Genomic DNA, 15198 nt, shown 5'->3' on the forward strand with positions numbered 1-15198 from the left:
TAACCACTGCACAGGTTAACCAATCAGATGTCAGAATCTATTTTACAAGCCAACTACTAAATTAAAACCCTTTAACTATCAAGATAACAACAGCGTCCTCATGGACCCAGTGACTTCTGTCTGAAACTGATGTAAAATTGATACTGCAGAACTTTCTAATAGCAACACTGTAAACCTTGTGCAACACAAAGTAACTATATTTCCTAAAAATAAACAATAAAATCAAAACCCTAACAGGTGTAGTATGGTTACCTTCTGGAAGGTGGCAGTCTTGCCCTGTACAGGAGTTTTGGCCCCCATCTGCAGCTGCTGGCACAACACCACCAGCTTCTCCGTTTCTGTGATCACCACAGACTTTTCCTCATCAACCAGCTGGAACAGCGAGAATGAGATAAAAACAGTGGAAGGGAAAGCGAGAGAGAGTCAGAGATGTCTTTCAGAACTGCAGATTTTCTACAGGAAGTCAGGGTGAATGAATGAATTTAGTGCTCTTTCTAGACAAAACATGGATAGTAAAAAAAAAAAAGATGAAAATGATACAGAAAATCAGAATTGGTGGCCCTAATCCATCAGCAACAGTGATGAACTGCCTTATTCTGTTAAAGCAACTGGGTTAATCCCCAGATCTACTTCACTTACATGACTGTAGTGACATTTTTTCACTGACAAAAGCACACAGCAGCTTGGTTTGATAGGGAGCTATCTGGATGTAGACGCTTCATCAGTAACACTTTGCCCCTTGATTATGACTCTGTTGAGAGTCAAGCACATGGCACCCCCCTCCTCACATCCACACGTGCACAGCAGCACAGACACCCACAGCCGCATGTGCTGCAGTGACAAATGACAGTCGTTAAAGCCTGTCAAAAAGAGCCATTTAAATTAACTCGGAGGACGTGGGGAAGGAGTTGGTCGAGGGCGAGAGGAAGGAAGCCACAGAGGCTGTGTTTGTTGTGGGATCTCTGCTCTCGGGAGGGAAAGAGGTGTGTGACAGCCTTAATTTCCTGCTCTTGTAGTGTGATTTATAAGGCAGACCCAATAAGCAAGCAATGCCAGGCTGGGTGTGTGAAGAAGTGAGAGGTTAGAAGCTGTTCTCAGTGTATTCGAATTGGACTAATCTACTAAAGTATCTTGGAACATAATAGTAAAATAATACGTTTAAAATATTAACATTTTGATTTAGGTTGAAATCGACTCTTATGGCACTCCAGCTTCATATCATTTAATAGAGCCTGTGTGTTGTTGACCCTGTATTCAATGGTCAATAACAATCCAGTTTGTTTTTGTTTTTTTTTACAAAATAATTATATGTATAAAGATTAACACACTTGGCTTTTGTGTCAGGTCATATAAGACTGGTTAATTGATAATATTACTAATTTAAAGGTACTGGAAATTTTGATTATCTAAAATGTTAGGGTATAAATTGGAAAAGAATTGTTGCAACGACAATGGCTTCAAAGGACTTGCTGGGATTGCCACTAATTGCGGGATTATAGGCTTCTTATTTTTAGGCTGAATAAATTACAATGATTTAGATTTGGGGGGGAAAAAATGTGAGTTTATGTTATAGTAACAAATGAAAACTTTATCTTAATGTTTTTACAAATGTCTTAAAAGGGGCTCTAATAAATGTGGAAGATGCTTTGTTTTTTGGAGTGTGCGGGGGGGGGGTGCTATAAAAAGACCTTTTTCAAATGCTGCAAGGGTCATGTTAATGCTGAGTTTAAGATTAATACATTGTGTGGCTCTAATGTATTAGAACCACACAATGTTTGGCTCTAATACATTGGTCAGGATTTTGGGGCTTTATGCCTGAAAACTAGTGGAAAGAATGTCAATCAATGTAATTCTTATAAAGTACGTTGAAGATATTGGGTATTATAGAAACAGTACGGAAAGAAACATAACACTAACCCCAACTCAGGCAAAATATTGTTTACAATGACATTCAGAAAAATAAGAAGAAAAATAATCACTTTATTGTTGATGTATCATTTGCACTATGAGACAGTATATTTACCTGAGTGGAAAATGTATGAAGAGATGAACAAAGCTGAAGACCCTCTTCTGACAAAACCTTAAAAATAAGTTAAAACTTGCATAAACACAAGAAAATGTTCATCTTTTTCAACTTTGCACTAAGGAAGCTTGTCAACAGCAACAAAGAAGCAAAAGCGAAACATCTTGAATGACTTAGTTTTTCTTAGTTCTTCTTTTCTATATGCCTTCCTTTTTCTTCTCATTTCTCTTTCTCTTTTATCTCTTTTCATCCCAAACTGAATTAATCTTGTGTGATATATGGTGCTGTGATTTCACAAATGACTCTATGTTACTGGCAGTGATCTAAGTTCAATATGATACAGCCCTGCACAGAGCTACATCGCCCCGTCTCTCCGACACAGCCAGGAAGCTTCTGCATCGCCTTCCCAGCAACATTAATATTTTTTTGACATCTGCTGTCAGATCTGAAAAGGGGTTAATGAATGAATAGCTGTGTGCGTTTACTGACCCATTGATCTTCCTCCTCAGTGTGGTAGAATAACATGCATTTATCTGCAACTTCAATAAATTGAGGTGGAAAAAGAGAAAATAGGGAGGGGAGCCGGGGAAGTCGGAGGATGTGGATGTTATTACCTCAGCTTGATGAAAAAGATCCAGAGTTGTCTTCAACAGCCCCTCCCCTCTGCGGTTTCATTAATAAAAATAATAACGTAGATGAGAAAGATGGACAAGGACAAACTACTATGTTCAGCGCCACGAATAAAAAGTGTAAAGAAATCACTATAATCCTAATATTGTGTCACCATTTCCCGATCCTCAAAATGTGCTTTGTAAATATTGATGGCTTGGGGATTGAGAATCTCATTAACACTAAGCCTCAGAGGAGATTCATGTGGCTGCTTAGATTGTTTTTTGTTTTTCTCTTTTCTTTTTTTTGTACAATATATAATTTGGAAATGATTGAACCAGTTCAGCCAACTCCAGAGGCAGCACCATTCTAATTCATCTGAACCTCTTGTGAAAATGTGTCAAAAGCCATAGAATAGATTAATCTAACAGAAAATTAAAATTCAGTTTTAGGACCACTACAAATTTTCAACAAATTAAACATTCTCATGTAAAGAAGTCATCAGATTTCAATAAGCAAAGTCTAAAGCTACTGTTTCCCATCTATTTTGGGTGTTTTGAAACACATAATTTGTCGAACGTAAAGTCTCGTGATGTCTTTAAAGTACGTGCATCACTTTTGATGTGCTTGTGTTGTAAAACGTTGGAAGTGTCCTTTTGCTTCATGACTGGATACATCACACCCAAGAAAGGACACAGGACTCTGAAAAACTCTAATAAGGATGGAGTTTTTCTAAAACATTGTCTTTTAGGAATTCTTATACAGATTTTGTAGCAGTCCCAATAAATATGTTGACGGCTATATATACTGTACAAGAGTACTGTTCCGTACCTTGTGAACAGGTACATGTTGTATGCCATGCTGGCGAGGCTCTGGCTCTGCCGCACTATGTCATGTTCCTGCTCCTCCCATTTCTCCACCTCTGAGTCCACATCTGATGACAGCAGACGGAGCTCCAGTCCCAGCTTGGCCATGCTCGTCTGCTCCTGCACCAACAGAGATACACACAGAGCAACTGAGGTTATTTTGGAAATGTAAATGAGCATTTTCACTTGTAGATAGCCTGCAATAAACTTCCTGCTGCTTCTTTTGGTAAAATGCAGCTAAGCAAAAATGCTGCATTTTCTGGAACCCCCCCCCCCAAAAAAAAACATTATTCATCTCCAAGAGAGTGAGGCAAACCCTGTTGGTGATGAATATGCTGCTGCTAGAACATAGAAAACATGATGTGATTAAGTGTAGCATGCAGTGAGTGCTACCTCTGCATCCAACTTGACAGCCTTGGCAGTCTTCAGATTAGCTGAGTGTTTCTGTGGAACAAAAACATGGTGCTATTAAGCAAAAGGCAACACATCATTGCATAAGTAAAGCATTTATAATGATGAACACTGTGATACACACCCCAGGTCTTGGAAGAGACAGATAAGGCCTTTTGTCACCTAGAAGAAGACATTTATTGTTATCTTACATTCTAATCTTGACAAACGATTGGGATATATGATATGGATGCTGCTTTTACTTCTATCACATATCATTTTATCACTATCTAGTTTTATGCATTTTTATCTAGCTTCATAAAGTTTATTGCCACATTTGTAATAAAAGACATGAAAAAACCCCATTATGGTGCCCATAAAGCATTTTAAGACATCGTTTTGGCTTGACGATGAACACGATCCTTGACCCACCTGAGGGAGAGTTCAAATCATATAATGGGGTTCATGTCAAACTCTCCACTGCATTCCAGCATTAAAACAGCAGAGCATTAAAAGGAGTTTCCTTCTTTGTATGGTTAAAAAATAAATAAATAAATCAATGCTGTAAAGTGTTGTGAAAATATTTTTGCCCCTTTTCAGAATCTCTGGCTGATTTCCCATCTAAATATTCTCCAGACAATGAACATATTTTTTTATATCAGGCAAAAGCAGAACAAATTCATAAAGGAGTTTTCAAATTATTCCTTTATTAAGAAGAAAAAAAACTAATCTGGCTCTAGGTAGTAATGTAATTGCCCCCCTTGTAAGGTAGAAAAAGTATTACGATTAACTCCATTTTATTTTCAATTCTACTAACACAAGTCTAGTACACTCAAGTCTGATTACCGCCTGACCTGTAGAATTAAGAAATCACTGCCTGCCAACATGAAGGAGGCTATAATGTTTAACAAAGCAACACATCACACCAGGATTTAAAGATATTCAGGAACACATGAGGGAGAAAGTCAACAACATTTATCAGACTGGAAAGAGTTACAAAACTGTTTCCAATGAATTGGGACTCAAATGAACCACATTTAGAGCCGTTATCCTTAAATGCAGAAAACGTGGAAAAGCTCTTCAAAAACACATGGCTGACTCATTCATGAGGTCTCAAAAGAACCCCGGAGAACATCTGAAGCACTGCAGGTCTCAATTACCCCAATTAAGATCAGTGTTTATGATTAAACAAAAAGAAAGAGAATGGGTAAAAATCAGAGATAAAAAACAAACAAACAATTGATTGCTACTGCTGGGAAAATATTCTGTGGTCTAATAAGACAAAGGTTTAACATTCTGAAAGGTGTCCTTCCATTACAACTTTTCGTAAAACTAACACGGCTTTGGGTTGGCTTTGCTCTTTGAGGATCTGACCGACATGATGTAATTGTTGAAAAATCCTCGAGTGTCGGAATATGACCTTTATTTGAAGATAAAAAAAAAGTTTCATTGTGACAATAAAGCAATGTGGAAATACTTTTTTCAACATTTTACTTTTTCTTGATAAAGATAGAACTTTTGATTTTAGGAGTCTGCCCATGATTTGAGAGCTTCAGTTTGCTGGCAGAACAATAAGTAAAGACACGCAGAGCAGAGAAGAAATGAATGCATAGAAGTTCGAGGGCAGTGACGATAACTGTTGCATAAAATACTCCCCCACGTCATGTGATGATTCATTTTGAAAAATAAAATAAATAAATAAATATATCCACACTGTTTGCAATGTCTCAACTTTCATTAATATTCCTGAAAGATTTCAAGGACAAAATGATTCATCTGAGCTTTAACAGAGAATGTTGTTATTTCCAGTGAAAAGATAATCAAGCTGCAAGACCATCAGCTGTAGTCTGAAAATGTGTTGACTGGGGTAAGAAAAAAAGGTAGTGCCTTTTTACACAATGTTTCATTTAATTTGAAAAGGCTAAAATATTAGAAGATGGATTAAAATATACATAGATCCAAAAAGAAAACTTTGCTAACTTAATTGTCTATAGATTCTGCGGATTCAAATACACGTTTCTGCATTCTGAAAGCAAAACAGCAACCAGCACAATTGCCCGCGTTTACAACGACCATCAATTAATCGTGAGCACACCTCGTCTCCCTTCAAAGACGTCATTGATCTCTTTGAGCAGCAGAGCCATGTCACAGAGCTGGGAGTCCCAGGCCTCGCAGAACACCTCCAGGTTCTCTTTAGCAATCTTACTGGATGGATGAAGGGCCAACGTCTGGGCAGCCGAGATGATCTAAGAAAGTGAAGAAATGTCATGTAACTTTTACTGTTATGGTGATCAGCTGAAATGCACAAAGAACTTGTTAGTGATCAGAGCCAACTTATTTTCATCTTGAAAGCAAAAATAAAATTTCTTTCCTGAATTGTGAACACACCACAGCACACACGCCTGAAAACTCCCTTCATTGTGGAAGTTGTTACTGATTGAAGAAGACTCAGAGCTAGCTATTTTCAGTATTTGAAACATTTTTTAAAAATTAGTGAGAGAAGGTGCATACATTGTAAGATGCAAACAGACAACTTTGCAATATTAAAATGCTACAGATATTTTCCTTGTTGAGGTCATTCGTCTCACAAAGCACAATCCAACTGCAAACATAGCGCTATACTACACTCATAAAATTTGTAGGCACTGTAGAAACTGTTGGGGTACAACTTGACTACATAATAATGCTAGCTAAGGATTCTGTGGTTGCCCTCCATTCACAGCTCCTGTTACATATTCCAAAATCTATCTATATATTTATAGAGATTGATCAAATTTACCAATTGTGTTTTTTTCCCCTTAGGTGCTAAAGCTTACTTGCAAGTTCTTTTCCACCGTTTTTTAAAGGAAATCTGATGGCGTTTGATCATCTGTAGTTCAGAATCAAACATATGCAAACTGCTCATCCCTCATGCAGATATTTCTACACTGAAAAAATATTCTTTAAAGTATAGTTTTGTCATTTGCAAAAAACCCAGAGCCAGCCAAAAACATAAGCAAACTAAATCACTGCTTAGGGTCCCCAAAGAAAAATCTATAAGTTTTTAAATCTAAAACATATAGGTTTACTTACTAGAACTAAAAAAACAAAAATATTTGATGAAATGGTTTCAGTATAGATAAAAAACTGTTTGAAATTAAGCTTGGCTCCCTCTTCCACATTGTACTAAATTTGTACTGAAATGCTGTTAGTTGTGGTGATTCACTTAACAGGAAGAAGGGAACCAAATCAAACCCTACTTAAGGCCTGATACAACCCTGAGCCAGCCCTGGAGAAACTTTAATTCATATTTAAAAACAAAAGTATAAAAAATATTTAAATTCTTATGTTTCTGATTAATAACGTTACAATTTCATCTTATCTCATTTTCAAGAACCCATATTGTGCATCGGTACGTCTCCTGAGCTGCATGCTTTGTTATACCCCTAACCTACACACATCCAACACATCCGCCGCCTACCGTGTTGGATTTAATTGCCAATTACCCTGTGGGCCACCCTTGCATTAGCCTAAGCGGACACAGACAGATATCACCAGCCCTGGCCTGTACCACAGCATTATTGATTGGGTGACCCTTGAACTTAGGAGCTGAGCCATTACTACAGAGTCGTGTGGAGCCTGACATTAGCACCGTGGGACAGGAACAGTCCACACTGCTAGATAATTACAGCCACAAATGGTTTTCAAGAGCAAATATAATTAGATATGTGATAGGTGAACAGCATGTTCTGAATGGATTTGAGGTGCAGAAGGCACAAAGAGGAGAAGGGAAATATGTCTGCTTCTTTTCCTCATCACTATCACATTTACTGGGTTAACTTTTACATTCAAAACAATATGTGATCATTCCAGTTAATCTGATAAGCAAAGAGTTAAATACACACTGGATTGTTTAAACAAAGACAAAACGAGTTTCTTTCTACTGTCGCTGCCACACCGCACCGATAAAACACAACATCATAATGTACGGGGACATTTGTTACACTACCTGTGGACCAATGACATGAAAGGTCTCCTCTGCGTGTATACAGGTAATCTCTAATGGCTCCGTCCCCGACACATGGCACAACAGTCTGCATGTCTGGAAATAAACACGAGATTGAATCTCTTTTATTTGTCACAATAAATAGTTTATTAGTGAGGCAATGTAAGTACACCCTATTTTGTGTTCTGAGGCTTTAAAAATCAGGACATAATGAATATTTTAGCCTTCCTATGCAACTGTAATGTAATCTGGACATATGTGGAAAAATAATTACCCCAAAACAAAGAACTGGTTGAGCCACTTGGCAACTGTGTCCTATGCTACACCGTGAAACTGCAAAAAAATTTTTTTTTTAAGTTTAAATGAATGTAGTGGGTTTTGGTTGCAATCTAGATGCACAGGAGCAAGGAGAAAATGACTCTTTAGATTGTAAGAGTTGCTGATTGGTGAAAGAGGGAGTCGTGGATTACCAATTAAAACACTTTTATTTTATGGAAATTGTTAAGGGTGCCATCAACTAGGTGTACTATTGAGTTTCTGAAAATCAATTATTAAAAAGTACATTTAATGTAATGTTTCAATGTATTTTTACAATATGGAGAATACACAGAAATTTTCTCTACACCAATTCCAATAGCATTAAAATAATGAGTCAGACAAATATAATCCTAACTGCAACTTTCCAAGGAAATAAGAGTTTCCTCTTTGCTGCTGACCCCACCCACCTCCACCAGCTGCTCCTTCTGCTCGGTGAGCGTCCGCGAATACTCTGCCACTGCCTCCAGGTTCCCTTCAGCGCCAGCAGCTTTGAGGGCCCTCAGAGGCAGATGCTCGCCGTGAGCTTTCAGCAAGTCGGAGGCGCGGCCCACCGCGACCTTATGGAGCTGGGTGGTGGGGAATCGAGAGGATAAACAGTGGTGTGAGAGAAAACGAGAGAGACGAATGTGCTTGATGAACTTGCCTGGCTTCTGCTTTAAAGAAAGCCGAGACAGAGAGACGGGCAGAAGTGACAGCGAGTTGACAGGAGCAGAAGAGGTGAAGTGTGGAAATATTGGAAAGAGAGGAGCCGAGCTACAGGTGCTGAACAGCTCACGTCTCTGTGTCTGTGAGGGTCTTTAGCTTTGGAGACAGACTGCCGCTCACCTCTCGTCTCAGGTCACTGATGCTCTGGCATGTCTTCAGAATGGCCACCTCCAGCTCTTCTGTGGCCTCTTTGGCATGGACAGACTGCTGCTGTGATGACAGACACAGAGGACAACAAACATGTGACACAAATACAAACACGCACACCTAGATGTTATTCTCATAGTTCAAAACAAAATAAAAAAAAGAAATGGCAAATGAGTGTGTTTTTAACTCCCTAACGTTTGTGAAATACAAAAGGCCCAAAGCATTTCAGTTTGTAATTTTGTCCAATGAGTTAACTAAAGTCAAATTATGTAATCTACAAATACCACACAATTTTCTAAATTTTAGAGAAGCCTTTGAAATAAAACCGAAGCTAAAGCCATCATTCACAGTCTTAAACCTGGGCATTATGATAACATGCAAATATTATCCTTCTATCGTATAAGCACTGCAGCAGCCGCGTCTTTTCAAGACTCCACACGACCTTCAATTGGGGGGGATTAGATGAGGCACTACAGTACAATTATGCAGCTGCAGGCTCTCTGTGCACACTGCTAGAAGTTTACAGAGAGGAAAAAGCTTTGGAATAAAGGCTCATTGCATTTTGCAAGTCTGTCGCTTTTTGAGACCAAGGAGATTTCTGGTGACTGCAACGGAAAACTACGTTCTGTTTCCATGTTGACTGACTGAGCTGTGGTAAGAAAATATGTATATATTATTATTTAGGTGGGTTACTGTGCGAGGAGAGATGAGAGAAGAGAAAGCGAGGAGGCTAATGAAGAGTGCGTGAAAGGATGCTGTGCTTCTGTCGATTTCAGTCTGCAGGCGGAACATACCGACAGCTGCCGCAGGAAAATGATGTGTGAAAAAATTTAAATAAGGCATTCTGCACATTTTTAGTTTTCATTCACAAAACGATTAAATGAGTAGTAGCAGAATACTCAGCGAGGATGAAAAAAAGCCTAAGTTCAGTTCAAAACCCTAATCTAAGAGTCTAGAGGACAAAAAGCTGTAAAATTGTCTGTTTTGATTTTTGAATGGACATGCATTTATCTGTTGGTTCAGTCAATAATCTAAAATCCTAAGCAATCAATTGTAGAAGAAGACAAAAACTATTCAAATATAAAAGGACTTAATCTAAAAAAATGAAAATAAATAATAACTTTGATCCTGTAATAGGAAAACTATTCTAAAACTCTGACATTTTTCCCCAACATGTTGCCAATAAGCATCTTTATTACTCAGAACAAATATTCTCTATATTGAAGAGACAAAAATGAATCTTTATGAAAGATCTATGTGTCCTACAACAAATGGCAGAAACCAACACAAAAAAGAACATTATACTGACAATCAAATATGGTGGCAGTGTTTAAGGCACAACTTTAAACAGCCAATTCATACTCAAAAACAAAGGTTGCTAAATTACAGTAATTTAGCAAGAAACAGTGGAACAAAATTCCTCCAAATTGACTCCCAAAAGACTCCCAGGTGCAGTGGGTGCTTGATGAAGAGCAATTACATTTCCACAAAGAGCCAGGTTGGATTTGGATAACTTTGTTTTCTTAAATTCAATTATCATTTGAAAACTGCCTTAGCATTTTCTCTGGTTATTTTTGATACATAAATTTGTCTATTTACCAAACAGAAAAACAAATGTGCAGGAGGAAAATATTTTCATGGCAAAGACTAGATATGTACTGTGGTCCAGATTCTCAGATATATTAATTCTGTTTAAAAAAAAAACAGTCTTTTTGTCAGGTTAACAGGCCCTTACATCTTTTGACTCAGCTGTTCTTCCCTGTTGTTTGCAACAGATAAAATAGGAAAACGGCAGCAACTTTTAGTGCAAGAGATACTTTATACATTTACAAGATGTCCCCATATTTGTGGAGGGTACAGTTTGATATCATGTTTTTTTTTTTTAAATAATCTCTTATGAAGAAGTCTGACTGATTCTGTCCACTGACGCATTTCATTTCCATCAGTAGTAATAAGGCCCCGTTTTATCCTACTGAACGCATTTGTTGAGTTTTTTCTGTCATTCAAATGATAATTACACAAATGCGTTACAGTTGAGGAACTCTGTATTTTCCTCACTCAGTTTCGTGCTGCTTTTCAAACACTTCTGCAGGTACGAACGTGAGCCTGCGCCAACGTACCGCCTCGATCCAGGCGTGCACCAGCTGCTGGGTGTCCTGGCGGGCCAGCTGGCACACGCTGAGGATGGCCTGCCGCTGCTCATGACTGGTGTAGGGCGAATCGGTGAAGTCCTCGGTGCGCTCCACCAGCGTCTCCAGCTGACCGGCCAAGATCTGCGGCGTCGAAGAGTGCAGGTTCTCTCTAAGGCACTCAACGCTGCCCTGCAGAGTGGGGAGCAAGAGCAGGGTTTGCATTTAAATAACATGAATAAAAAGGGCGCTTTTGTGTAAAAACAGCTTTTACACAATACTTCTTCTTACTCAAAAAAAAAAAAACAACTAAAGCCAACTCCCCACCCCTCCACCTCTTTTCCATTTTTTATTTCTCTTTCTTCAACAAAGAGCTCATTTTAAGACCATCTGCTTACATGCTGAATGATGATCAGTTTACATAACTTCTGCTAAAGTTATCCATTAAAACGCTGTGAACCCTGATTTAAAAGCAACAGCAACCTCAAGGCCTGTCATTAAATACTTCCTCTCTTTGAGGAGCTGCCCTCAAAGTGCTTTTACGCAGGTTCATGTCTTTCATCTTCCAGCAGAGAGAGCAGATTAGCAAGTGCAATGGAGGGCTTCTGTGGTGATTTACACAACTATATTAACAGAAGTACAAAGTGAGAATGTATGCACTGCAGTTCTGATGGGTTGAGTCTCATCTGAAGCTTCGACAAACAATGAATGCAAGAGTACCGGCAGCTACTCTGCAACCGCAATCTGCCTCAACTTTTCCCAGCCAAGTTTTCAACCACAAACTTCAATGTATTTTACTGGGATTTTATGTTATAAAATGCTTTTAGAAATTATTATCTGAAAACTGTGGCAAATATTTGTATTCAGTTTCCGTGAGAAAAAACAAACCAAAACAAAAAAACGGCTTCCACAGGAAATCTTTTGGGGCATGTCTCTGCCGGTTTTGTGCATCTAGACACTGAAACTTTTCCCCATTATCCTTTGTCAAACAGCTCAGGCTCACTCAGTTGGTATGGAGAGAATCTGTGTGCATCAAATTTCAGGTATTGCAACAGAGTTAGGTTTAAATCTGAACCATGACAGGAACATTGAAGCAACACAGAAACACTTTGATCTAATCCACTCCATTGTAGCTCTGGCGCCATGTTCGCTGTTGTCCTGCTGAAAGGTGAATCTGCTGCCCCCTCTAACTGCCTTTCCTCCAGTGTTGCTGGGATACTGTGGCTAGGGGTAAACGTTTTTCAAAAACATCTTTATTCTACACTAATTTTACAGGATGTCCCACCTGAGCTGTGACTCTCTACAGTTCCTCCAGTGTTACCATAGGCTACTAGGTTGCTTTCCTGATTGAACAGACATCCTAAACTGACCAGTCTTGGTGGTTTCACAGTTGTAACATTTCTTCTCTTTCCATATGAAGGATTGAACAATGCTTTGTGGGATGCTGCTGTTGAAACCTCAGGATTCTGTTTTGCAACCAAGCTACGATTTTCAAACTTCTCCACAGCTTTATTCCCCACCAAACATGTGCTGCTTGGTCTTCACGATGCTTTCATCAGCAATATTCTCTAATAAAAATCTGAGCTCTCTAGAGAACAGCTGTGTTGATACTTATGTCAACGCAATCAGCGGCACCAGGGCATCGTAAAGGTGGTAGGAATTAAACGTTGGCCACACTTTTAAGATTTTTATTTGCGAAGAATTTTGAAAACCCTGTTTCACCCCACTCCTCCCCTCATTACAAAGTGTGAAAAATGCCAGTGTATACATGAACACATTTGCGAGTCACTGTTTAATTCAAAAGTCAGGATAGTGTCTTTTCCAACCAATCAGATATCGGCTGAGCAACGTGAGGCTCATTTCTTTACAACAAAATGTTATTCTACCTTGAAGTCCTTGATGCTGTTGTAGATACTAGTAGGGAGGACCTTGTTTTCCCCACAGCTCCGTGCCTCGGTGACTATCTCGATGACCTGCTCCAGGGCACAGCGCATTCGGTGGAACACGGCGTCTTTGTTGATCCTCGCCGACTCACAGTCTGGGTGCCTGAGGCAAGTCTGTGGAGGGGGTTGGATGTGAAATGTCAGCCCATGTACCCTCTTCTTCTCCTCTCTCTTTCACTCTCACTCTTTTTTATTTCTCTTTTATACTTAATGTGTCTTGACTCAATTACTGCACATACCCAAGCATGTTGGAAAACTTGAAATTGAAGTGAGGTTTAAATTTTTAAGCTGGACATGATCAATAACGAATGACCCGAGGTCAGTTTTACCTTGGAGGCTGTGAGGAGCATCATGGTGCATTTCTCCAGCACTGCCCGGGCTGCTGCCATTCTCGCCTTCTTCTTCTCGTCTTTCAAGTCCTACAGCACACACACACACACACACACACACACACACACACACACACACACACACACACACACACACACACACACACACACACACACACACACACACACACACAAGGAAAATGGATGCCTTTACTTTAGTAAAGACTTCTTACAACTCTCAGGGTGTCCAAGGGACATGATGCATAAAAAGGATCCTGCTCGGTCACCCAGATATAATCAGGATTTTTCTGCAGGTTACACATGTGCAGCTTTGTGGGTTATCTTTTTTTTTTTTTTTTAAAGAAATATTACCAGAATATTAAAAAGAAAACCTGTTTGTGTCACCCTGCATGGATTCTACATGGGAGATGCGCAGATTGAATTCTACAGACACAGGATTTGAAAACGGCAGCTGAACCAACTCCTCTGCAGGCACTTTGCCACAGATTACAAAGACGATGTGATTATCTGTCATTATTTTGCCTCTCCGCTCATCTGCTTTCAATAGTTGAAGATGCTTTTTTTCCCTTTTAAAAAAAAAAAGAAAGAAAAAGACATGTGCCTTTCCATGTGTGAACATGGAGAGTGAATGAGGGGGTGTAAATATGACAAAAAAAAAGTGGCAAATGAGAAGAGGAAGCGTTAGGAGCGACGTGACGTGCGTTTCAAAACCTGAGCCCCCGATGAAATTCAGACAGATGGATGACGGATCCTCCCTCCCTGTCTGAATAACCCAGCCGCTGCATTTCACGTCGACTTCCGCAGGCAAAGCGCTTTAGCTGCAGAGGCTGAATGTATGCATCAAAGTGGGATTATCAGTCCTCTGACAGTACAAAGTTTAGAACCCCTTCAAGTTGGAGGGTGTTTTCGAAGCACTGAGTGCATGTTTTGTTTTGCAAATGTGCTGCAATATGGCTGATAGAATGCACCACAAGAAAGCACAGGTCAGCTCCTTTCGAGACTGAATCGTGATGTAAATATTCTTTGAGGCGCGTGAGTCACAACTGACCTGTGAGTTGCTTCTAAAGACTGGCGATGCAAAATAAATATGGATAAGTAAAGAAACTTTGCAGAAAGAAGCCAGGCCTGAGAAAGAAGGCTTATTCAATTGTTCAGATATTTTTAAAATATGTAAATATTTCTATGGTTGGATTATTGTTTTTTTTTTTCCAGAGTGTGCTGCACTTCACTATGCAGACACTGCAGTTCTCAAAATCCAGTGTTATCTCATAGATATAAATTTATGAAAAGCCCAGTTTGGTGCACAGCATTCACATGAGGAGGAAACTAAAGGTTTTTCAGACTTTGCTTAAAATACTTGATAGGGTTTTCTTGATTAAAAGAAAACAAATGCAATGTAATAATTGCATTGCTACTCACATTCTGTCTGTCTCCTGTGAGGTGAGCAAACTCCACCATCTCGTTGCCAAACTGGCTGAAAATCTGCACAAACTCCTGGAAGGTGCTGACTCTTTCCAGTTTGTCAAGTGTTACAAGAACCTGAAAGAAGCAAAATGATCAGTGAGGTGAGATGATTAAGTATGTGTCTTGGAACTCGTATTTATTAGCAGATGCGGTTTCAAAACAGTGGAGGACATATGCTCACAAATGATCAAGATTAAAATTTGGACTGTGGATGTGCTTTACAAAAGTATAAATAGCTGTGGAACATATTTCGCGTTTTGTCACATTAC

The 15198-nt window shown here is 39.2% G+C and overlaps 1 protein-coding gene across 4 annotated transcripts in view; it reads right to left on the reverse strand.

Moving 5' to 3' along the window:
- The window catches only part of ctnnal1 (catenin alpha like 1), a 54659-nt gene that overhangs the window by 3532 nt on the left and 35929 nt on the right, over window positions 1-15198 (reverse strand). For 2 of the 4 annotated variants that reach the window (XM_023345034.1, XM_023345032.1), the window contains exons 4-17: window positions 14885-15004; window positions 13445-13534; window positions 13059-13229; window positions 11164-11364; window positions 9017-9103; window positions 8599-8757; window positions 7877-7969; window positions 5984-6134; window positions 4034-4071; window positions 3892-3942; window positions 3464-3618; window positions 2638-2686; window positions 2024-2080; window positions 253-372 (exon numbers count right to left, since the gene is read on the reverse strand). In XM_023345034.1, coding sequence (XP_023200802.1) covers window positions 253-372; window positions 2024-2080; window positions 2638-2686; window positions 3464-3618; window positions 3892-3942; window positions 4034-4071; window positions 5984-6134; window positions 7877-7969; window positions 8599-8757; window positions 9017-9103; window positions 11164-11364; window positions 13059-13229; window positions 13445-13534; window positions 14885-15004 — 1542 coding nt within the window. Of the gene's footprint in view, window positions 1-252; window positions 373-2023; window positions 2081-2637; window positions 2687-3463; window positions 3619-3891; window positions 3943-4033; window positions 4072-5983; window positions 6135-7876; window positions 7970-8598; window positions 8758-9016; window positions 9107-11163; window positions 11365-13058; window positions 13230-13444; window positions 13535-14884; window positions 15005-15198 lie in introns of all 4 variants that reach the window. The other 2 variants (XM_023345033.1, XM_023345031.1) reach the window with 1 other exon arrangement.

Source organism: Xiphophorus maculatus, chromosome 13 (genome assembly GCF_002775205.1).
Source record: "Xiphophorus maculatus strain JP 163 A chromosome 13, X_maculatus-5.0-male, whole genome shotgun sequence".
In the NCBI taxonomy this organism is placed as follows: Eukaryota; Metazoa; Chordata; class Actinopteri; order Cyprinodontiformes; family Poeciliidae; genus Xiphophorus; species Xiphophorus maculatus.